This window comes from Oculina patagonica, chromosome 12, assembly GCF_052425735.1.
Source record: "Oculina patagonica isolate OP01 chromosome 12, crgOcupat, whole genome shotgun sequence".
Taxonomy (NCBI): Eukaryota; Metazoa; Cnidaria; class Anthozoa; order Scleractinia; family Oculinidae; genus Oculina; species Oculina patagonica.
This window is the reverse complement of record NC_135769.1, coordinates 1945434-1969361: the sequence shown is the minus strand read 5'-3', so window position 1 is coordinate 1969361 and position 23928 is coordinate 1945434. Positions and strand designations below refer to the sequence as shown.

General features: G+C 40.6%; 2 protein-coding genes across 2 annotated transcripts; one reads left to right on the top strand and one right to left on the bottom strand.

The window, feature by feature from the left end:
* Positions 1 to 4253, top strand: LOC144633781 (uncharacterized). The gene is made up of 3 exons (XM_078492654.1): positions 1 to 102; positions 1413 to 2288; positions 3294 to 4253. The coding sequence occupies exons 2-3, from the start codon at positions 1455 to 1457 to the stop codon at positions 3540 to 3542; spliced, it is 1083 nt and encodes a 360-aa protein (XP_078348780.1). The 5' UTR covers positions 1 to 102; positions 1413 to 1454; the 3' UTR covers positions 3543 to 4253.
* On the bottom strand, positions 4233 to 22200 carry LOC144633760 (uncharacterized). Its single transcript, XM_078492628.1, has 13 exons — positions 21934 to 22200; positions 19300 to 19681; positions 18309 to 18959; positions 16856 to 17029; positions 15854 to 15966; positions 14412 to 14620; positions 13347 to 13690; positions 12663 to 12904; positions 11731 to 11880; positions 7199 to 7381; positions 6418 to 6550; positions 5497 to 5820; positions 4233 to 5163 (listed from the first exon to the last, which is right to left on the bottom strand). The coding sequence occupies exons 1-13, from the start codon at positions 21988 to 21990 to the stop codon at positions 5090 to 5092; spliced, it is 3036 nt and encodes a 1011-aa protein (XP_078348754.1). The 5' UTR covers positions 21991 to 22200; the 3' UTR covers positions 4233 to 5089.
* Between the last annotated feature and the right edge of the window lie 1728 nt (positions 22201 to 23928).

Below are 23928 nucleotides of genomic sequence, written 5' to 3'. Positions count from 1 at the left end.
CCCCAACTCACTCTGTTGTTGCCCGAGCAGACGAGAGCGGCGGCGTTAGCAATTACACCTTAAATAATCACACGATTCAAGAAGACGCAAACATCAGAACTGGTAAGACTTAATTTCCATCTGCTATTTTTGTCTTCATGTAGACATTACTTGTGTTTTTCTATCCTTTTTCGTAGAAACAGGAAGTGGCAGACCGGTATTCTGTCGCAGTACAAACAAAGCGGGTTGTTCAATTTGTCGTGAGATATCACGCATTTAGACATGTACTTTTCATGGAGATCAGAAGTTTGAATCAATATAAGTTTGAACGATATTATTTAGATTATCATAGCTATGCTTCGCTCTAGACTACAGTCACGAAATTCGAGCCGCTGTAGAGCGCTTTCAGTTTAGCCAGTTTCAAGTTAGATCTTTCAGTTTGACGTATACTAATGAAGCGCCGCCGACGTTGAGTTGTCAAACGTATTTTACGCCCATTTGACCTCTTTATTTCTGCCATTGATAAAAAAGGATTTTTTTAACTAAACTCTTCACTCGTATTTAGTTGATCGTGATTTGCAGAATTTGGAATAAGCTCAGCTTGGCTCATGGAATTATGTTTGATTTCTTGCATTCAAGAGCTGAACGCTTACATTACTAAGCATTTATTGCTCTAAATAGCAGTAAAGACGGCTATTTAGTTCGTTTTAAGTGCGGTCTATACACGGAGTCAGGGTCTCCTGGCACGAGCGAGGATTAAGTTAAACCTCGCGTGACTGTTTCGAGTGTTTGCAAAATCACCTGACGTCATGACATAGTGAGAGGTCACGCAATGTCACCGGAAGAGCCTTCGCAGTTGGTGGCTTTTCTCACGCGATGTTAATTTTTTCTCCCTATTTTCCGAATTAACACTACAGTGTTGATGAAGGTAGTGTACCGTATTTTCTCGATTGAGCGTTGGCCGTGTTTGTATTTGTACCCGGCGTTTATTCAGGATCCGACGTTCAATATCCAGACAAAGTATAAAATTATGAATATCCAGAAACAAAAAGTTAGGATGTTAATCTCTTTGCCTTTACTAAGGAACACACATTGATCACTGTGTCATTATTCTGAGCGATTTAGACGATTCTTGATCAACTATCTAAGATTTATTATCTTTCCTATCCTTGATCGATACCCTTCGAGCCCCACAATGGGGTTGTAAAGAAATTTGGGAATGTTCGATCTCTAGGTTTAGGAGAAAAAGTAGGGGAATCTTACAAGTCGAATCTACTGAGTTAATAAAACTTGAAACACGCTATGCTTGACATTTTGTTTCGCGAAACATACTCTCTAAAGGGATAAATATACAACGCTACAATAATATAAATCAGGCTTAAAATCCTAAACTCAAAATAAATAATACATTTTCGCGATCTTTAAATTCGTAGATTTATTCGATCACCGCTGACCGGAAGAACAACTCAACCAACATGGCTCAAACAGTGAAACTGACGCTCTCCACCCTACTGGACATACTGGGATGGCACGGATCGTTCCTGCTGTTGCTGATAATTGCATTCAAGCTTTTCCTTGAAGAAGAATTTGCAGTTAATAGTCAATTAGGTCCGGCCTGCCCGTGCTCATGGAATGTCGGCTATGGTACCATCATGTTCTTTTTTCCGGCTTTGACTTCCTATATGATTGCAGTGTTTGCTTACTTCCGGCAAGATAATGATAGTGTTCCATGGAAACCTATGAAGAGACTCTTCGAGCTGAAAAGTGCCTGCAATTTTTATGACCGGCGCAGTGACTGGGATCTTCACTCTGAACACTGCATCCGCTGCCGACAGCTTAAAAGTGATTGGAGCCTGGTCAAGATTGCATTGTCAGCGATTTTCTCTTTGCTGTATCCCTTAGTCTGGCTTTCTCTAAGTTTTTTGCAAGCGTATTACTACGTATGCGCTGAAATCGGCCCTCCTAGCACAACGCTCACAACGTACTGCGATATCCAAGAGGAGGACGTCCCGAAAGACTATGACAAAGATTACGGTCTGGCTGTTATTCGATCGAAGGTCATTGGTGGTGTTTTGTTCGTGGGTACTCTACTCTTCCTGGGCTTATTTTTGATCCTTTACGGAGAGATAGAAAACCATTTGAAGAAGTTTGATTCGTCACACAGTGGGTCCAGTAGAGCTGATCCTCTCCAAGTTCATGTCTCCGTTCTGCCAGGCGGCCGTTCATCCGGGACATCGGAAACAGACCGCCAGCCCAGAGATTCTGAATCTGCTGCAAGCGCAAGTGGAACTACAGAAGCCGGAGGCCAGGTAGGGAATTTGACGTTGCTATTCAAGTTTTTTTTATTGTAGTGAACATTTTGAAAGTCTCCGTTTTATCTGATCATGAAACACCACTTCAAGTTTAAAACGAAACGAATCCACCTTTTTAAACTTAGTTCTTATGCTTTCGATTATCACACTTCACACCAATCTCTTACCAATAGTCTTCTTTTCAACTGGTCAGCAACAGGGAGGAGTAAGAGCTCTAGGAACGCATTTGGATTGAAATTTGAAAGTCGTACACATACTTCGGACTGAAGGCACCTAGTTCTTTTCGTACACACGAAAAATGTTGTATAGTGTAGCAGCTCTCGTAAGCTTGATATTCTAAGGGTCCTCTAGTGTAGCAGTTGCTAATGTTTTGGGGGCTGAGGCATTGTTCCTGTTGTCCTAGAATTAAGAAGGGTAGCGAGCCATTCATGTGAGCTCTTGCGAGGGCTGCTACATCGCCCTTCAAATAACGTGCTATAGCTCCTTTTAAATTTGCTAAAAATAATAACAAATTCCCTGAAAAAAGCGAGGATTCCTTAATTAATGACGATGTTTCATTCAATTGGCACCTACCAACCAATCTTCACCCCTTTTCTGAAATCTAAACTCTCTGTTAGTTTTCTACCATGTGCCATAAATAATATATGTTTATAGTGGTCATGCACTTAGCTTCATATCTCAACGAGATAGCTAGTTTACTGCATGCCACTGAAACAGAGGAAACAAATAATTTTAAATGAACATAACAAGGTTAAAAATCCCAACTGGCAGGAGGCAAACCAGTTGGCTATATACAAAGCGTGGTCGAGGATTTGAACTCGGGACAACCGAGAAACAAATCCAGCTAGTGGCAGAGGCAGGTCTTGAACCGGGGACCTTCGGATTACAATACCAGCGCCCCAAACCACTCGGCCACGCATACCAAACAGAACTGCATTCTAAAGCATAATTTGTTTTTCATCTTGAAATGAGGCTTGATTTGATTTTTTCACTTTCAATCAGCCCCAGCCGGTTGACGGGAACAAGTCAATTCGCATCAATTTGAGTGACGAGTTTGCTGCCGCCCTAAGAGGCTGTTTCCAAGATGGCGCATGGCAAGGAATAGATGTCCGCTGCTCTCAGCAGGAGGAGTACCGCACCCCGCACGGTTCTTACGTGCCCGAACGCTCGCAATCTTCCGCGGGATCATTGCATCAGCGGGTGCAGGCCCATGAACGCTATTATGACTCGGTTCCTGAACAAGAGACATAAGCGTGCTTAAAAATTCGCCCTCGTCTGAACGGTAGCTAGGTATATTGTCAATCGCTGGAACAAGCGCCTTAGTTTTTACTATGCAATAATTAAGTAAATTTGTTAGTCGCTAGTACACCGAATGTTGTGACGTCAGCACGGCGCAATGAGGATAAGTTAGTTGCTTAGTGACTTCTGTGGTGTTAAAAATTGAGCTTAGAAAATTGTCGGAAATGGGACATCACCAAATAACAAGCACCTATTCGAAATGGTTGGACACATATAGTGGTATTCAGTTGCAAGCAAAGTAACCAATTATTTGCCGAGAAAAGTAACTCCACTGTAACTGATGGCTCGCCACTGACAAGATATGATGTTTTGTGAGAATCGAGTTCAGTATTTGCTGTACCATTCGATCAGTAAGCTCTTTTGTGGAAAGTGGCCAAAGAATTTGCGCGCGTTCTCTCTGCTTTGTCGCTGTCACTGTCTTTGCAGTGACAGTGACAGACTCAGTTTGGTGGTAATTTGAAAAGATGACTATCAGAGTACCCATAACTTCAATGAAATCTGCTATCCACGGCGAACGCCGGTCACTCAGAGCAAAGATTTTTAATGTAGAGGTTTGATTGAAATTAGACAATTTTTGATAGTTAGGACTGAGTGGAAGTATTTTTTGTTTAGATGCTTTGCGATGCATGGCACTGACTTAGGTAATCATAAAAAAAGTTTTTATTTACATTAGGTATAGGTCTTCACAATTTAAAATACAAGGCCAATACTATAAAAATAGAATAAGGCCGATTTAATGGCCAGCTAGTAAATTGGACTAGTAAAACTAGTGCTCTTCAACCAGTGAAGAGGGTATACAAAATACCTCTAGTTTATGTTTTCGCGTGTTTTGTTATACAAGTAGATTTCTCGACGTCGATACATCAAGTGTGTATCAAAATTAAAAAGTATATATATTCTTATAAGAAAAAACCATTTTTTTCAACTCTTTCTTAATCGAAAGTAAAAACATTGGTGGCTGCATGGCCTGCATGCCTGGCCGAGTATGACAAAATCGTACAAAATCAAACGTTTTGGGCTTGGCCCTTCATAAGTGGATAACTGTATGTTGTCAATGACCTAAACTATTGTTCAAGATCTGGTACTATAACAATATATACAAGGTATAAGAAAGTGAATCTCTCGAAGCAAGGAGTAGGGAAATTCCAGTAAAATTCTTTAACGAGATTCAGGATACCCCCAATCCCGGCTGGTGCAAATTCAGTTAGTCTGCCAAAGTGAGCTCGTATCTGGGCTGCAAAGCCCTTCGTTAGTGGCAGATCAGTAGATGGTTTTATTTTATTAGTTTAAGCTTACGATTTCTCACATTTCTGTGTGTTTGCTTATTTTATATCAATCACATTGCAACGAGCATTATAGTTTTCCTTCTTTATCCGTCCGACAGATGTGATTTATTTCGCGCTAACTATCATCAGTGGGCCGGACTTGGAACTGGATATGTTTTCCAGCGTCGCTTCGAGTGGAGTACACACTGAAGGATGGCTATCTCGGACAGCTGCTTATACGCATGTCCCTAGGTCTGCACTGCTTTCTTGGGTTTCTAGGGTTGGAGCACAAGCATCGCAACTGACACCTAAAATGGACAAAAATGAGTTACAACTGGGTAAAAAGTTCGCTTTCAAATTTGAACTTAACCAGTTAAGCACATTATTTGAAAACAAAATATGGAACGGTAGTTAATAAATATTTCACGAATATAAATGACAAACTCTCAAAGACTTATAGGCACAATGTCGTTAACGCGTTTCTGGCCATTTCAAGTTTTCAGTAAATTGAAATTAAATTGCGTCAGATGTCTAAAAGGTGAATTCGTCATCTCTATATAGAGTTTTAATTGCACGCCAGTATTTGTAGAATAAAATTTTGTTGTTCTTGTAAAATACTCGCAGTAATTTGACTGATATACCTTCTTTTGACAACGTTTCCAATGCTTCAGAACATCCTTCAAGGCGCAAAGCATGGCACAGCTTTTTGGTGGTAGCGTTCTGAGTGAGAGGACTTCTCGACCACGCTAAAAGACCCTGATAGCATTTTTCTTCAACCTTGTTGTAATTCTCTTCCAAATTTTCAATGGCTACTTCCCCTGTGCCCAGATTTCGCAGAACTTTCTTCCATTTCGCTCCAACCTGTGCGCAAATGCAATGGCAGTGTTCCTGTGTTACTTGTTCGCTGGCGCTGCCCAGTGACGAGAAGAAATGGTTGGAAGATTCTGATACTTTGGCTGGTGAATCTACAAGAAATAAACATTTAAACCATCATCATTTTTTAAGCACTGACACTATGCAGACTATGAACTAAGGTATTTTGGTGTTTGCATTCTTGTTGTTTCTCACGGGCCGAACACAGCAAGCCAATGTGCAACATCCGCTCCAAAGTATCACATAAAAAGAATCGAATCCATGAGAACGCATATGTAGATCTCAATTATACCTGAATACGCCACCGCAAGTAAAAATTAATAACTTCTTAAGAGGGACCTGGAGAGGTAAAATGGGAACTGGGACTTCGGCCTATTTTTCTAAGAAAATGGGATTAGAGTCACTGGGACTGGAAATGACAAGCAAAAAACAATGAAACTGGAAATGTGATTTGGAAACATTTGGGAAAACAATACGCTGGGAAATGGGATTTGAGCAAAATGTTTGGGCTGGTAAATGGGATTTATACCACCTCCCCCCCCCCCTCCCTTCAGGACCCTCTCTTTATCCACATATATCAGCTCAGAACGAACACTGAGTTCTATATGAAAGGTTAAACTTTTAATCGGGCCACATGCAGAAATAATTTTACTGACTTATTTTCATGTGACAAAAGCCGTGTGGCTCACCTGGGCAGTGCTCATCCTGACTGTGGATGCCCTCATCTTCCTCTCGCAGTACCGACATGGTGCCTGCTCTTGTCACACAGGTGCTGCTGGAGGGTGTTTCACTTCCACTGCTTTCTACTGAAAATCGACGGGTCTGAAAATTGAAATGCGTCATGATCAATCAATTAGCTGGAATAAATATTATTGCCCAGGAAGATTTATTAGTAAATACAAGGACTCATAATACTAAAAAATTAAACATGCGCAAAGCAAGACCGTTTCTATTCCCCCATCATAGATTCAACCCAGGAATCTGTTTTATCTGAAAGCCAGTCACCACCACCACCGCATTCGTATTTATTTACTTTATACGTAAAAGTAAGAAATAGCGCTTTATCTAGCCTGCGTGCAGACATCTCGAGACAAAGGTTAAGTCTGCGTCGAGCCAAGTGTTCCATACAGGCCGGAGCTTATCCTGGTTTTTGTAGCATGAAGCGACAAGGAGTATTTCTATTCCCCCTGGATGGGATGCTAGTCCATCGCAGGGTTACCACCCAGCATTAGTTCAACGGTACCCATTTATACACCTGGGTGGAGAGAGGCACTATGAGAGTAAAGTATCTTGCCCAAGAACGCAACACATTGACCCCGGCCAGGCTCGAGCCCGGACCGCTCGATCCGAAGTCTAGCGCGCTAACCATTAGGCCACCGCGCCTCCCACCTGATTGCAAGTAACGCTTCAAATTACGGCTACAGTACGACTGCTTTACGTCTGCCTTACGGCTGCTGTTCTTTACTTTACCTGTCTGAGTAAGAATCCTGGATTAAGATTGATCGTGTGTTCTGGGGTGTGGTCTTCTTGCTGAAACTTCAAGTTGCATGAAAATACATCCACAGCTTGACCTATTGCCTTTGGTTTCACTGTGAACTCGCACGAGGTATGGGAACGAAATCCGTTCCGATAGGCCGTCTCGTAGGTGTATGTCTACAAGTAACAAAAAAATAATGAACCAGATTAAAAATTGGTTGTCAAGAAAACGAAATAATTCGTAGAAGATTTAAGAGCAAGTTTGTAGAAGAATCGAACAAAAATTGTTTTTTGCGGCAATTCTTAAAATACAGGGATTTCGCTCATCTTCTGCATGAAGGTAGTCCTTATTAAAACTAAAAACGTTATGTTGTTTTTTTCTTCAAATAGTTCTATTTTTCCGAGAAAAACGAAATTTTCGATTTGACATCCAGACTCGTCTAGACTCGATTGAGAGGGTACAAATTGGGTTGAAAATTGACCATTTTCAATCGATTCGTATGTCAAAACCATCACGCGCAGAAAAAAATAAATACAACCGGTCTATTGCATGACTCTTCCTTATCTAAATAAGCATAGTTTCAAGAGTTTTGGTTTAATCTAATTATTTTACGGTAAACAAAACCAGACTATTCTCACGCGAAATGAAAGTCGGTCGGTCAAAAGAATCGTCATTTTCACTATGTGCCTTATCTCAGAATTCCTTGAGATAAATATATTTCAACTGTAGAAGGATGATACTTTCAAAATATTTAAAGTTTTGTCTGGGTAAATGATTAAGCACTTGTCAAAAAATTATTCAAAATCGTACAAAAACGACACAAAATCACGCAAGCTTTCGAATGCGTGACCAAACGTATTACCACCGTATTTGTTCTTTAAATCAATTTAGTCGCAACACTAGCAATACCAAGGCATAAATCATAATAAATATGTTCACCTTTGCTTGATTATGATATCCTGTTCCATGCAATACGTTTTTTCCTGTCATTTCTTTAATGGCTTCCCGTTCAGTTCACATGCCGCTTGTCGAATCCGTCTGCGACTGGTGAATTTGAAGCAACCACCGATACGAGTTTAACCAAATATGTATCGTCATGATTAACAAGCCCTTTTTGTGTTACTTGGTTAAGCCATATTTCAGGTTATAGCCGGCAAAGCGTTTTCGATAAGCCACTTTGCAGTGCCCGTTGGCACCATTATTATTCGAAGTGAAGTATAAATTTGCATACTTTCGAGACAAGCGTGACAGTTTTTTATACTTAGGGGGTGGGGTGAGGAAGGGTCTTAAATTTTTAGATGAATCAAATGTTTGAAAACGTTTGGGGATGAATTGTCACAAACTAATACCGTATTTTACATGGGGATGTAAAAGAATTTCACAACGTCAAACCTGACCCCACGGGAACAAGGATACCAGTTTTCTGGAATATGACATTTGATATTTCTTTCCTACATCTCTATCTCCTTTAAGGCCGATTTACACGGTACGATTTTGTCGCATGCGACATGCTTACGACAGGCCTACGACATGACTTAGAAGTTGTAGGTTTGATTTACACGACACAATTCGTGTCGTAGCCTGTCTTAAGCATATCGCAAGCATGCCGCATGCGACAAAATCGTACCGTGTAAATCGGCCTTTAGAAGTCTTCCCTTTACTGTGATAAGCAATCTCGTGAGGAACTTTGCATGTACTGGAACTTTTTCGCCATCCAATTCCAAGCTCGGATCGATGAAAGGGACAGATAGTAAAAGCGCTAACATCCTGTTGCTTGTTAAAGATACCTGGTGTTAATGGCGAACAGGAAGTTATTCTCCTTAGAGCATGCTCTAAGGAGAATAAGTTCCTGTTCGCCATTAACACCAGCAAAAGACCATAGGGACTTATGATTTTCTATATCCTTGTAACATGAGCAAAGGGACCTCGGTTATTAATTTACTTTTATCGCGTCGATCATACGAGCAAGGACTGCCAACTATCGTTTTAAAAGAACAAGAAACTTCCATGAGACACCAAGTGCAGCGAGAACATGTGGAGTTTCCAACAGTTCACCAGACAACTGAAGGAAAAAGCACTTTACGGGGACTGTGTTGTGCCGGTTGCTCCACAAATGGTTCGTGAGAAAAAAGAAATCATTCAAACATCTATAATCGAGTTTAATAAATTACATTAGTCTCGTCTCCTAAAAGTAAACAACGTGAATTCTCGCACACACAAGGTCAATTATTTTACTTTGTTGTTTTGGAGAATAATGAAGTACATAACTGAATTATATGGTTTTTATAGAAGGAGCAACCAGCAATTAGTAGATTATAGACTACTACCAAACCGGGAACGAGAAGCAAACGACTTTTAGAAAGTCTAACTTTAATAGATTACAACACTCTTTCCTGACAGTGGCTTTTTGTCAATACTTTTACGGTTTTTCTCTCTTTGATTTTGACGATGGCGTAAGCAGAACTTATAAGTAAAGTAAATCACGTAGCAAATACGAGTTTGTGACAATTCATCCCCAAACGTTTTCAAACCATTGATTCATCTAAAAATTTACGACCCTTCCTCACCCCACCCCCTAAGTATAAAAAACTGTCACGCTTGTCTCGAAAGTATGCAAATTTATACTTCACTTCGAATAATAACGGTGCCAACAGGCACTGCAAAGTGGCTTATCGAAAACGCTTTGCCGGCTATAACCTGAAATATGGCTTAATCAAGTAACACAAAAAGGGCTTGTTAATCATGACGATACATATTTGGTTAAACTCGTATCGGTGGTTGCTTCAAATTCACCAGTCGCAGACGGATTCGACAAGCGGCATGCGAACTGAACGGGAAGCCATTGAAGTAATGACAGGAAAACGTATTGCATGGGACAGGATATCATAATCAAGCAAAGGTGAACATATTTATTATGATTTATGCCTTGGTATTGCTAGTGTTGCGACTAAATTGATTTAAAGAACAAATACGGTGGTAATACGTTTGGTCACGCATTCGAAAGCTTGCGTGATTTTGTGTCGTTTTTGTACGATTTTGAATAATTTTTTGACAAGTGCTTAATCATTTACCCAGACAAAACTTTAAATATTTTGAAAGTATCATCCTTCTACAGTTGAAATATATTTATCTCAAGGAATTCTGAGATAAGGCACATAGTGAAAATGACGATTCTTTTGACCGACCGACTTTCATTTCGCGTGAGAATAGTCTGGTTTTGTTTACCGTAAAATAATTAGATTAAACCAAAACTCTTGAAACTATGCTTATTTAGATAAGGAAGAGTCATGCAATAGACCGGTTGTATTTATTTTTTTCTGCGCGTGATGGTTTTGACATACGAATCGATTGAAAATGGTCAATTTTCAACCCAATTTGTACCCTCTCAATCGAGTCTAGACGAGTCTAGATGTCAAATTAAAAAAAATCGTTTTTCTCAGAAAAATAAAAATATTTGAAGAAAAAAACAACATAACGTTTTTAGTTTTAATAAGGACTACCTTCATGCAAAGGATAAGCGAACAATTTTTCATAGCATTACCGGACGTTGTCGGATTCTTCTACAAATCTCCTCTTAAACAACAAATCGTGTGAGGTAGCACTGTAGACTGAAGAATGTCAAACAACACCAACTGACGTCAAGGAATCTGTCTCCTAGCCTGCAGAGCAGGCGTTTTCTGTGGGCGCGCGTAGTATTAGTTCGCGATCGAGTAGATTCGCCGCCATGTTGGATGAGGGCGCCAGGGCAGAGAGAGTTTTCTGCCTCACTCCTACAACCCTAGGACACGTTTCTCCTATCCCCAATCCTCTCTCGAGTAAGAATCCAAGATGGCGCCCGATCAAAATGCATTCGAATGTGCCCACGAAATACGCCTGCTTTGCAGGCTATCTGTCTCCCTATAGCTCAGTGGTTAGGGATTCTAGCCATTCTCGTCCCAAGAGCCGCTTGTCCCTCTTAGCCGGCGAAGCCTGTGCACTAAAAACTTATGGCTCTGGGGACATATGATTTGATTGGCTGGATTTCAACAAAAAGGAACAGCCAATAAAATAAACCGTTTAAAACCCTTTGTTATACAAGAGTTTGAAACGATTGATTTAATTAGCTAGCCATTTGAAACACCCTTTGTTAAAATCTAACAATCAAGTCATGTGTTCCCATAGACTTGCCACAAGTCGACGTCACGAGTTTTCACAGTGAATAAGCTGGCGAAGCGAGCCTTTTAGGTCGCGAAGCGGCCGTGCGAGTGACGAAGTCGTGAGAGGTGGGGTTCTCCCAGAGCCACTTGTTACTTGTGCACAGTCTTCGCCGGCTAAGAGGAATAAGCAGCTCTGGGGATGAGAATGGGAATCTGACTGGTATGCGGAATAAGGTCATGGGTTCGATTCACGTCGAGGAGTCAGATTTTTTTTCTTCTTTTCCTACGCTGGTAACAACAGAAAATTACATCTTTCTAGATACCATTTGTCATTGCGGCTGTCCCTGTAGTTGTTGTTGGTCTTCTTCAATTAATAAAGTAATGTTTACCTGTGTACTGGGAGTGTTGTGCATTATCCATCCTTCTTCAAGATCAGTGAGTTGAACAGTTACATCCTTGGAATCATTGTACATTTTGAAGGGTACCTCATTCGCCTGCTTCGATCCAGAGAACAGATCTTTTTCTTTCGCCTTTACTCGCTTGTTAACATGAAATAAACAATAAAAGAAAACTGTTAAACTTTGTTCTGATTGAATTGCTTGAGTTGACAATTTTTATGGTTTTCCATCAAATTGCGAAAAAAGAAACGATAAAATCCGACAATCCTTTGTTTATCCTCGTTAATTTTGACTAGCGTTCAACGTCATGTAAGACACCATGTAACGACCCTCCGAAAGTAGCCACTTCAGACGAGACCGCTGCTGATCTTTTGCATGTATACTTATAATGTGTGCAAAGCGCGTGGGCTGCAAAACAGAGCCCTATCAATGCGCGAATTGAATTAGCTAACCTCAGGAGCCTGCTAACCTTCAATCAGTCGGGAGAATAAGTGCCAGTTTTGGCAAATCTTCGTTGAAGCACTCGAAGAATTTCCGAATTATTTCATCCAATCAAAAACTAGCGCGAGCGCTCACGAGTACTCCGAAAGCCGTCGCGCGTATAAATACGTCATGTTGCTTCAGTAGCAACTTCTGGGACGAAAATCTTAAGCTCAGTCACTTCTAGAAAAAGTGACTTCGCCAGCAACTGGCACTTGTTTCCCCGACTCGATAGTAATCTCCTAAATCGCGCAGAAGGGAATGATGAGTAGTAGTGTAGAAGAAGAAGCATCACCACTTATCTCGGGAGTAAAACCGGAAAAATATGACAGAAACTATGATGTACTTATCACAGTACGAAATTTGACGATCACTTTTACGTGGGATTTTACCCCAAATCCTAACATGTATATGTCCGCACTGTTAGCTGCTAAAACCCCTACCTTCTTAGAATCCTCGTTGTCACTGTAGATGTAAAATCTGAAGCAGATAGTATCAAGTTCTGGATTCGGTTTGCTGTAAAAAACTGTGGCTCGTTTCCTCTTTGGCCCGCCACAAGCAAATATGCACCAGATAGAGAAGGTCTTGGTTTTAATGTGAACGGAGTCTTTTTTCACCGTGAACCAAGATTTGGACTGGCAGTTTTTCTCCGATGCTGAGGGGACCTTCTCCCACTTGAGCTGACCTAAAGTTCGTCAATTAATGACAGTCGGTCAAAAATCTTTAGGACACTTGGGACACCACCCAGTGACAAATAACTCTTAATTTAATTTTCCCATCCCTCTACTAGAGATAGAATAGATTGAAGAAAATCAATATTGAACTGGGGTCGGGTAGAGGAAAGTAAAGAAAAGGATTATAAGTCAGCAAAAATTTGAAGTTTTTTAAGAGTTTTGATTGGAAGCTTTGCCGCGAAGCCGTTACTTAAACACAGATTTGTTTCAAGGCATGTAATCGTCTTTTGCAAACAACGGCAACATCCAGGCTACAAAAAATAGCTCAAAAGGGTTCAGTGCTACTTGACATTGTTTTTTCTTTTAAAAAAATGTTTTTTGTAGTCTTGCTCGTCCACATAGAGATATTAAGCTTAATAAAGAAACCCGTAGATGCAACGAAAAGTAAATTACCGTCGACAGCATAGTTCCCACATCTGTAAACAGATACCGATTCCTTCTTAACCTCGTCCAAATACAGGCAGTGTGGGACAATTATCTCCACCGGCTTCAGCAGGTTAATGTTCTCGGGTCCACAGTGAATCACTGGTGCAATAAGAGTCCTATCGGGTGTTTCCGGGATATCCCGTAACAGTGTTGTTTCATCGTAGACAACACGGTAGAAGAAACGCTGGTTAACTCCCTCGGGGACTGTCCCACTATCAACGTTGATAATGATATTAGAGTCTGGAGCCGACAACTTGCCGCCCGAGTTCGTGAACGTGGTCTCTGCTTGTGTGATAAACTTCGGGTACGGTCTGTAAGAGTACAGAAACAAGTCATTTTGTGAGTCATACTTGTTATGTCATATCATGTGACGTGATGTACCGACATGTCATGTCACTTCACTTCACATGACGTACCTTCAGTCATGTCATGTCATTGCCATGTCATTTCACGTCAGTTCACGTCATGTCATGTCATGTCATGTCATGTCATGTCATGTCATGTCATGTCATGTCATGTCATGTAGTGTATTGCCATTTGCTTAGTTTTACGGAATACAGAGGTGAATTCCACCGTCTTGAAAGTTAAAATGGCGCGCGCTTTTAATACAGTTTACACTGTTGTGTGTGCAAGAGAATCAAGTGCCAATACATTTCCTTATATTCACCTTGTGAATATTCTGTTGAACCGATCCTCTTAACTGTTAAAATTGAGTGATGAAATCGTGCTGGGAAGCTTACCATACCCCATCCCGCGCCTTATACATACAAAGCCCCCCATATGGGAGCCATCCTACCCCTGCCCCCGGTGGCGCATCTTTTTGTCCATTCATTTGTGAATCTTCCCGAGGTATATACAATTTGTTATTAAAATTTTCCGAAATATGCTCGAGATCGAAGTTTTGGCACAAAAACACTGGAAACCGATTATGGAGAAATCCAAGCCTGTCATCAGTGGAAACATGATATAAAAAGAAAAGACATAAATATATTTCACAACTGAGACGTTTATGTGTCAATTTGAGAGACATACCGTATGGTACCGTCGAGTCCTCCCCTTATATTAAAAACTTCAAACACCGAAGGCGTAGTATGATGAACATCTGCCACAATTGTCCGTTCAGATGGTAGGAAGGTGTGTAGAGTTTGGTTGTTGGAGTTGGGTGGTGAATCCTCTGATTCATGCTCAACTGTGACACTCACTGTCCATGGTGGTGCATGGTTTGCAGGGATTTCAGGATTCTGTAAAATCGTTACAAACAATAAAAAGCTTATAGATACTCAATGGAGAAGTCGTGTACAGGGCCGTAACCAGACCTTTAATAGACGAGGCAAAATCTTGCTAGTGGGTTCTGGGGGCAAACCCTCCAGAAAATTTTGAAATCTAGAAGCTATGAATCTCTTTCAGAGACATTTTTCATGAGGTGTTTCTTGAGAAAAATCAATCTTGTTCAGCTGGGGACTATTTTTCCAAAAAAACATATTCTGGTTTTAATCTTGGGTAAAAATTAAGACGAGGCAAGTGCCTCGTCTTGCCTCGTGCTAGTTACGGCACTGGTCGTGTAGTTATTTAACCTGCAGCAATAGCAAAGGCCAGTGTTCACCTACGGCGCAAATGACAGTGACTATGGAATCCTTAATTGACCTTATTTTGTCTTATAATAATAATAATCAACTTTATTTATAGAGGGTGAACACATAACAGTAAAAAACTGACAAACCAGTGGCCCTCTAATATGAAATACAATCAAGAACTAAAAATAATGCTAAAAATCTAACAATCCAAAATTACAAAATTTAGTTAAAAATACGCTATAATATAAAAACTAGGTAAAAATTACTCTAAAATGACGAAATTGATAAACAAACAAGTGCAATCACTGGACCTCACCTTGTTCCCAATGGGAACAGGTATTACATAACTGGTGTTATCTGAACTATACGAACGATGAGCGTATGCAGATTTTTTCACTCTGATGATGATCGAACAGATTGAAAACGTTTAGCATCAATTTTAACAGCTTTTACCTTAAGTTTTATTTTTAACCTTTTATCGGCGAAATGTATATATGATATAAAAGAATTAACTAAAAAGTAATCTTAACAAAAACTAAGTAAGTCTTAATCTTAACATTCTCTCTGTCAACTGCCAAACTGGCGGCCGCAACGATTCTTACTTTACACGTTTTGACTTTTTTTTTTATCCACTCACTTATTTAATCTGGGTGTTTGAGTTCATCGATGTGTTTTTTTTTTACATTACGAAAAACTGGTATATTAATGTTCCAATACGAAACGTTCGTATTTATCCCTCGATAGATTCAACCCTTTAGTAAAATGCCTTAATTATCGTCACCTGTTTGCTTAATAGTGTATTCATAATGTAGGGGGAAATGAGAAGTTTATCAATGTCGTTTATGAAGGGAGACGGGACTGTCATGGACCAAACAAAAAACCATTGGGTACAGTAATCACCTGATCTGCGTACACTCCCGCAATACTTGACACGGAAGTTCCATCACAACAGTTAGATGGCGTTGGACAACGGGGACGTCTGCATTTTGGCCGGGGACATTTGAAGAAGCACGCTGTATTGAAAAACCATAAAAAATGTTGAGCTTGCGGTTTTCGACAGTGAGGTTGCTAAGTTGTCTGACGTATCTACTGTGGTTCAAGATAACATTTGGTAAAATCTGGTATTGTATGTATGGATGATGAGTATAAAACGAAGGAAATAACCAGATTGCACCAAGGGTTAAAATCGAGCCTCGTCATATTCACCGACACTAACGTGACAACCTCTTGCGTGACAAGATTATATTTGTACGTGCATGGAACGTGGGTGGATCCGCACAGCCAGGGTAGTCAACTAGAGAATTCGCGGTTTCTAAAGCATCAACAGGCCAGAGTGAAGCCACATGTACATTACCTGTACATCTGTAGGATTCTGGTCTATTGCAGTTTTAATTATTCTTCAGGATATTTTTCAGCTTGTCCCAAGCAACAATAAATTTGTTTAGTTAAACTTCCTATTATCAGCAGAGGGATTGGGACTTTGGCCATGGCCATCACTAGACATATAATTAGTCTAAATGTCCTGCACTTCACTCATGTAGAGTACATGCCTTTATTGCAGTTTTCAGTGAAATGCGAACTCTGAAATTCGAAATTCAACCAACGATTGCGTTTTTCGCTGCCGTCAATCATAATTATGGCGACTGCCAACGAACCATGACAAACAGAAACAAACAAACTGGATCGAAATCTACCAATCACAATCAAGAGACGTGACCTTTTGACCCGGTTGAAGTGAACTTCTGTTTCCCGAGAGGTCAGATCAGATGATTGACGACAGCAAAAAGCATAAACCGTTGGTCGAGGATTGAATTTCAGAGTTCGTATTTCACTGAAAACCCCAATAATTGTCGGGTACAGATTTGTTTTGCTAAGCATTTAATCATTGAATTAAGACCTCACCTTTGTGTTCCCTGAACTGTCTCCATCGAATGCCAACTGCTATAACAGCCAAGACTATCCCAACTCCGGTCGCTACCACAATAATTCCCCAACGTGAATCACGAGAAGACTTAGATCTGCTCCTATCTCTGTCCACTAGAAATGGCATCTCATCAGAATGTTCAACTTCAGTTCCTGTAAAGAAAGTTTTATGACCGCCTTAAGTTGTTAAGTGCAGCTCAACTAACTCAGTGTTTAAGCTAATATGCCAAAACCACTGAAGTTGCGAGTTTTGAGCGAACAAATTACACCCTTCCCCCCAATAAATTCAGTTTTTAATTCTTCTACTCAGATCAAAAATCATTTATAGCAAGAAGACTTTCCTAGCCTTCAGATTGTTTTACAGGAAGCGAAAGAAACACATCTCTCCCCCAGTTTTCGCGCGGCTATTTTTCCATTCGGTTTTTGCGCTTCTCCGTGGACGTTCCAAAGAAACGTTTTGTAGACCGAAAAAGGTTATCTCCAGGCCCCAGTTGTTTAAAGGGTGGATAACGCTATCCACCGATAAATCACTATCCGGTGGATAGCAAAGTATGTTTTGTAAGCACTTATCCACTGGATAGCGATTTATCCCGTGGATAGCGTTATCCACCCTTTGAACAACTGGGCCCAGGATATCACCTATTATTATTCAACACATGCGCGCGCTGCCCATATATGGTCAAAATGTTAACGTTATCTGTCATCCGTACATAACAAATATATCCTGCGATATACGTAGTTTGCGAAAATTCCTCCGAAATCTTGTAAAGCGCTGCATAATTACAGTTTTTCTATCTGAAAAATGTGTTTCTTTGACAATTTGTTGAATAATAAAACAATTATCCTGCTCAATCTTGCGGAATATCGTCTGATTTTAGCCAACTCGGCCTACGGCCTCGTCGGCTAAGTATCAGGCGATATTCCGCGCGATTTCGCAAGATAATTGTTAAATAAAGGACATCAAGTGCTCTGAAATATTTCAAAGGGGCTTCCGTATTAAATAAAATTTATGTGGGCGAGATGTACGTCCTTAAAGGGGCTAGATCACGGTTTTTTTTGGGAACATCTATTTATTTTCGTTAATTAAGAGCTGTAGCAAAAGTCATTTATTGGCAAAACCACTGCCACATAACAAAAAGGGATGATTTTCGAGAACTGTAAATGACACTTTCATACAAATTGAGACAAACTTGAAAAAAGTCGGGCCGACGTTTTTCAAGTTTATCCGAACGCGATCCGTTTTAATCTTCTCGAATTTTGCCCATCCGTGCCCCTTTATGGCCATTATGTGTTTCTTTTGAGTTATTCCAGAGTTTTAAGAAGTTGTTGTGATATTTCAGTTAATTCTATGACTTGCTGGTCAGTCCCAAAAATTGCCCAAAATTGACATAGCCCTTTAACTTGGCGCTAAAATAGAGAAGTATCTCCTCACCGCTTAAGGTATGCGGAGTAATCCCCGTGCTATGTTTTTCGACCATTCCCCGGGAATTCATATTGAACACGTCTACATGTTCATCGGGTGGCGAGACAGACGAGTTTCCTCGGGGTTTCAATGAGATTGCCATTCTTGTCCTGTTTAGGTTAACGCTCCTCCGTGTAGTATGTCTGGGGCTGGGAATATTGCCATCATCTCCTTGCATTCCATAGCTGGATGGTTCTTCTGTGTTGGTGTCCAATTCAGGCTTTGTTGTCGGCTCTGGACGCTGTTCCTTGGGCGGAGACTCGACTTCGGCAGGCATAGTTGGAGTGAGTGACGGGTTAATCGATGTCTGCTCTCCGATAATCGACTTCGATGAGATCTCTACAGACAAGCTCGAGGGAACGTAAATCACTGGATGGGATCGGAGTGTCCTCTGAGGTGATGCGCCATTTGCCTTTTTTGAGAATGAGCTTGAAGGTGTTGGCTTAACTGAGGGGTACCCAGGATACCTGACGGTCGCTTTTGGAGGATTTTCATCCACTGTCTGTTTATGTTGATGCTTGGATTTTCTTTCGCCATCTGGCCATGGTTGCTCCACTTCTATAATCGTCATGGAACCTTTGGCGTTTTCATTTTCTTGACTCTTATTGAAGATCGAGAGATCTATTTATGAAGCAGATGTTACCAATTAATGCACCATAAGAAATGGTATTGAATATAAACAGGATACAATAATGAGCATACGGCGAGATTGTTTCTCGTCAAGAAAAGGTTCCTTCCCTGTCTGAATATTTACAAAAAACGTGGTTACAGTTGGCAGCAAGTTAAAGTCCCAGATTAAAAGCATTGACAGCTCTGCCCATCGACTGCCAACGACAATGTATATCTAAGCAATATAAGGAGGGGTTCTTTGTTTTCTGTCTCTTCCGTCTACTTAATTATACCCCAACTAAGAGCTAACACTCGAAACGTCAGCTTTCCGAATTTATCGAAATAATCGTACCTTCAATTTCGCCTTCGTTACATTCTATGTTGGCATAACCGGGCGTGTATCCCTTTGCAACAGAGCACTTCTCACAAACAGTGTCCCTTGTTCTTTCACAAGGCTTCAACACCACAAAGCCTGGACCACACTTGCTGCATTCTTTGCATACGACATTTGAAGTTGGAGTACATGGCTGCAACTCAAATTCGTCGTCCATGCAGCTGTAGCATGGCCGGCAACTACTTCGGCGGGAGTGGTTCTCTGAGTAAGTCCCTTCCACGCACGGTACGCAACGAGATTTTCCATTTTGTGGGCAGAAGGTTGAAAATCCAGGTGGGCACTTTTCGCATGAAAGTAAGGACGGCGTAGGAGAAAGATATGGGTCTGTACCACCAAGTGACTGCACAGATATAATGGGTAAAACAGTAGAACAGGGTTAGATGATACATTCCTGGTATAAACAACTGTTCATCTTAATTTAAAGTGGTGTTATTTCCTGAAAAAAAAAGCCTGCAATAGCTACCAGTCGTCAGACCGGTTGCAAGATTCCTGGTGCGCGTATTGCAGACGCTTCGCATTTCGTCTCCTAACCCATCCTCGTCTCCATAGCCCTTTTCGTTTCTCTTAACCGGCAGGGCCTTGGCACGAGAGCCTAGGATTCTAGATTCTAAGACTTCTGGTCTTCATGTATACAGTCATGATGTTTCAAGAGAATGTATAAGAAAGTCGTTACGTTTCTTACTTTCGTTCAAGAATTCTTTCTTTCAAACAGCCAATCAAACTGAATTCGAATAAATTCAAAAATCCCATGTCCCCAGAGCCCATCGTTTCTCGTGCCAAGGCTTCGCCGGCTGATAAGGAACGAGAATGCTCCTAACCATCAATCGCCACGCTCTCTGTTTCCTCCTTGAAAAGGGAACTGGTGACTAGGCATCCACTTAAACGGGAAGAAACTGTGCAGCGAAAGCGAAGGCCTGGTGAGGAGCGGATTGGCAACGCGGAACTAAGGAGTACGTGCCTTTGCACATGCAGCGAGACTTTCGATTTCTATTTGAAGAGTATTTTTTGTCCCACCGGAAACCACAGAATGAAATTGTTTGATTCATTCTTCTTAAGACTGTCAAACTTACTTGTACGAAAACTTAAGAAAAGTTCATCAACACATAATATTGCAATGCCTGGCTGTGATGAATAACTCTTTGAGTATTGTAATGTCCAATGTTTTAAAAAACTATTTTAAAGCTACTAACGTTATATCAGCTTGGTTAAGTCTTGTTACTTAATCTGTTGCTTAAAAACGGGATGTTTTGTAAACGTTATTTTTGGCTACAAGGCACATGTTGTTCTCCGTGATTTACGACGCAATTAATTCAGCATAAAACAACAGACGTCACTATGAGGCTCTGTGGTGTAAATCCCACAAAACTGTTAAGTTTATTCTGCAGAGCCTCGTAGAATTTAAATATATGGAAATTGGGCTATTACCGTGTTTACACAGCAAAATCGATCAAATCTAAGCCCCTGTCGAAGGTAGAGAAAACGAGCTTAGAAAATAAAGGAACTGTCGTTGCTGTTCAAACGTGTTCTGAAGTGTTCTGAATTTGGACTTTTAAAATCAATAGAGAGAAAAAATGTAAAGCAATATAGTTAATTGAAAGCGGTAGTCGAAAATTTGCATGTGTTTGACACAAGTATTAGCCATGCGTAACCAAAAGACACCTTTGACCGTTTCAGTTTGCATTTTGATCAGTATGGAAAGGATGTAATGTTGTTTGAGTTTAAAGTAATTTAATTTATTTTCCATTTATCGAAACTTCGATTCTAACTGAGCTCTTTATTTACGGTAATCACACTTGTGAAATCATATATTAAAAATTAATTTATGTTCAAATCAGTTAGAATGTGTACAGGAAGTTGTTCGGTTGAAGTGACCTATTAACGGCAGTCACAACAATAAAGCAGTGTTTTGATGTTTCGATTTCGATTTCAATGGATGATTTAAAGGACCACTGAATTTCTATTATGCCCGTTTTTTCAACGAAAAATGCGATAGTCGACCTCTTTAAGATGTCTCAAAACTTACAAACTAAATATTATAACTCTCAAGACTGGAACAACTGAAACCATTTAAACATTTTATACGCTGGTCCACATGTAATTCACCCCGCTTTTAGTAACTTTAGCTTGTAATTATTTCTCTTCGAAACAAACATGTACATTTCTTGTCCGTTTCAGGATCGCGTGATCTTGTGTGATTACGCGTGCAGCACGAAGAAATGTAGTGACAGTGCTTCGCGGAAGGCAATTTCGACACGGAAGATAAAATGGGTTGACTAATATACTTCCATTAGCGAACAAATCATTTGCGGTGATTTTATTACAGTGGAAATAATAAAGTCCATTGTACTCAATAATCTTTCGGTCGATCTAAATAACGCGATTCGAGCTGATTCGAGTTGCGAATGTCCCGGGGAACGTGCGCCCCATTCACAGGGCGCGATGATCAAGGCGACGCGATGTCGAATTTCAAGAGACTTCACGCTCTACAGACAAACACGGTTCTTGAGGAGACAAGTTTTGTAAACAGGACCAGTATACGCAAAGAAGCCAATAGAAGATATATAAATATCAAAACTGTTTGAAAATACTTACGAAGACTGAGTGTATTGCCATCAAACTGAATAACAAAGGCAAAATCTCATGCGCCATGTTGTTGCAGCTCAGAGCCTTTAGCCTTTTGCTCCAAGATCGTGCTGCACACGTAGTCAGCTGAGCACACGTACACTCACTATACACACGTGCACGCAACCCTCCTTTCGATTCCTTGGCGCCGTTTCCCAGGTTTAAGTGCTTTGGTGTTTCAGCAGTAAAATGCAGTTGTATAAGAATAAGTTTGGGTCAACAATTGTATTTACGCATTGAGGCTGTCCGGAAAGGGGTTTTCGGGGGTTTCCCATGAATGATGTAATGGTATTTTCCCGGTACGGTGTGGGGGGCAACTCAAAAAGAGGCTCTGCCCCAATCTCCAAACCCTTACTTTTATATAAGCTCGTTTCACAGAAAAGGCAACCCGTTCATGTTTCATAATCATTGTCAAAAATTGATACTGGTTAACCGAAGCATATCTCATGACACGATGACTGTTTGTGTTTGAGAACTTAGGCCTCAGTCTCACCCGCAAAAGTACAAAAAAATCGTCCTGTCTTATCAAAGTAGCCCACTTGCAAACCTGTGGCCGTTTGCCTATCTGAAGAACAGCTAAAAAAACCGGAAAGGCTGACCGTACGTTAGGAACCGTGAACTGAACTTTATTTTTGTTATCGTACTTAAACATTGTTACAAAATTGCTTGCCCCGCCACCGTTAGGCGGTTTGCACTATTAGAGAGGTTAAGCATGACGTTTACTTTTCCCCCGAACGGCAAAAATTCAACTTCTACCGTCTGCCGTTTGGCGTTCGTACGCGAAAATGAGTTGTTTTTTGTTCGTTGTGAATGAGGGTTTTTTCCCTATTTTTATGAGGGATTAATTTTAGAATTCGATATAAAAGCCCTGGGAACGACGTTGTATTGTAATTTCCGGCCCTTACAATATTTCGTCAGGCACGGCCTGACTTTATCTGTAGAGATATATCGCACCAAATGTTATTTGGTAAAAGAAGACCACATTTTTTATCTGAAAATTGGTCGAGATTTGGGGAACTGGCGGGACACTCCTACCAAATATTAAAAGCCGGTTGATTCTGTTAATTCTCTTTACTGGCGTCATACATTCCTTTTAATAACTAACGTGAATTTGCAAGGACTACCGTGACAAAATAGAAGTACCGGATCCTCTCACTGTAGAGGATCTAATCAGCTATAACTAAATTACCAATAATGAAAAATTGCAAGGCCGATTCAATACAGTCCTTTATACCATGCCATAGAAAATACAGCCAATCAGAATACAGGAAAGCCGTTGTATATTCGACGGTATTCAACCCAACCTTCCCATCGTGCGCTGCGATTGTATTCTCGACGAAATTTAGTAAGCGTATTTTCTATGGCATGGTATAAAATAGTTACACAACACTTTCTCGTGGTATACTATGGAATATCCCACTTGTCACTTGTATTTTCTTGGTATACACACTCGCCTAAAGGCTCGTGTGTATAAGGCGAGTGTGTATACCGAGAAAATACAAGTGACTCGTGGGATATTCCATAGTATACCACTCGAAAGCGTTGCATAACTAGTATATACCGTTGAATCGGCCTTGCAATTTTTTCTTTATTCCTTTTAATGACCTTTAATGTTAATTAGTTCTGGGAATTTGGCGGTACATAAGGACAATTACTTCTAGTTGATAGTTTCCTTTATTCTCATCACCTACCTGTTTGACACTGTATTGACGCTGCAAGGAGAAATTGCATATTGATCACTCCTGAGAGTCAGAAAGTTAAGCACCCGTACCCTTACCGATTGGAGCTGGAGACTAGTCTGCTGCGTGACCACGCCTTTTAAATCCAAGATGGCCGGCGCGCTCCCCGGGGAGCCCGTTTCGTCTCGTTCTTTTTCTTTGTTTGTCCTTGTGAATCGTTTAATCGAGCTTTATCCTTATTACCAAAGTACAACAATGATGTAATTTCTCGCACAAAAGGACTTTA

Coding starts and splice junctions, on each gene's coding strand:
- LOC144633781 (XM_078492654.1), top strand. CDS start 1,455: ATGGCTCAAACAGTGAAACTGACGCTCTCCACCCTACTGGACATACTG. Junction 2,289..3,293: donor CTACAGAAGCCGGAGGCCAG/GTAGGGAATTTG, acceptor ACTTTCAATCAG/CCCCAGCCGGTTGACGGGAA.
- LOC144633760 (XM_078492628.1), bottom strand. CDS start 21,990: ATGGCGCATGAGATTTTGCCTTTGTTATTCAGTTTGATGGCAATACAC. Junction 17,030..18,308: donor TACTCCGCATACCTTAAGCG/GTGAGGAGATAC, acceptor CTTTCTTTACAG/GAACTGAAGTTGAACATTCT. Junction 6,551..7,198: donor CAGGATTCTTACTCAGACAG/GTAAAGTAAAGA, acceptor TTCAATTTTCAG/ACCCGTCGATTTTCAGTAGA.